A 710-nucleotide genomic window follows, 5' to 3' on the forward strand; every position below is an offset into this window, starting at 1 on the left:
GCACCTGCTGCTGCAACAAGAGCAGCAGCACCTGCTGCAGCAGCACCTGCAGCAGCAGCAGCAGCAGCAGCAGAAGCAGAAGAGGAGGATGTTGATCTGCAGGATGATTGGGGCCTTCAAGCAGCAAACGTACAGACATGCACACCCATGGCAGCACTTGCTTCGTCAGCATCACCTGCTGCAGCAGCAGCTGCAGCAGCAGCTGCAGCAGCAACAGCAGCAGCAAAATCCCCTGCAGCACGATCACCTGCAGCAGCAGCAGCACCTGCTGCAGCAGCAGCATCCTCTGATGAGGACGATATTGACTTTCAGGATGATTGGGGTGTACAGACAGCTCAGATAGGCTCAAGGAAGCAGCCAGAAGCTGCTGCTGCAGCTACAAGTGCAGCACAACCAGCAACTCCAGCAGCAGCAGCAGCACCAGCAGCAGCACCTGCTACTGCAGCAGCACCTGCTGCTGCAGCGCCTGCTGCTGCAGCGCCTGCTGCTGCAGCAGCAGCAGCTGAAGAAGAGGATATTGATCTACAGGATGACTGGGGGGCGCCGACAGCTCAGGCTACAGCAGAGGCCCCAGCAACAGCGGCAGCAACGCCAATAGCAGCATCAACAGCAGCAGCAGCAGCAGCAGCAGCAGCAGCAGCAACAGCAGCAGCAGCAGCAGTTGACCGGGATGAGCTGGACTTCGAGGCTGTCTGGGGAGCCCCTGCAAT

At 59.3% G+C, this 710-nt stretch overlaps 1 protein-coding gene across 1 annotated transcript in view; it reads left to right on the forward strand.

The window, feature by feature from the left end:
* The window catches only part of EMH_0023040 (uncharacterized protein), a gene marked incomplete at both ends in the record, with an annotated part of 13,540 nt that overhangs the window by 11,164 nt on the left and 1,666 nt on the right, over positions 1-710 (forward strand). The window contains one exon of the mRNA XM_013502057.1: positions 1-709. Coding sequence (XP_013357511.1) covers positions 1-709 — 709 coding nt within the window. The remainder of the gene's footprint in view (position 710) is intronic.

Source organism: Eimeria mitis, genomic scaffold, assembly GCF_000499745.2.
Source record: "Eimeria mitis Houghton genomic scaffold, Emh_scaff819, whole genome shotgun sequence".
NCBI lineage: Eukaryota > Apicomplexa > Conoidasida > Eucoccidiorida > Eimeriidae > Eimeria > Eimeria mitis.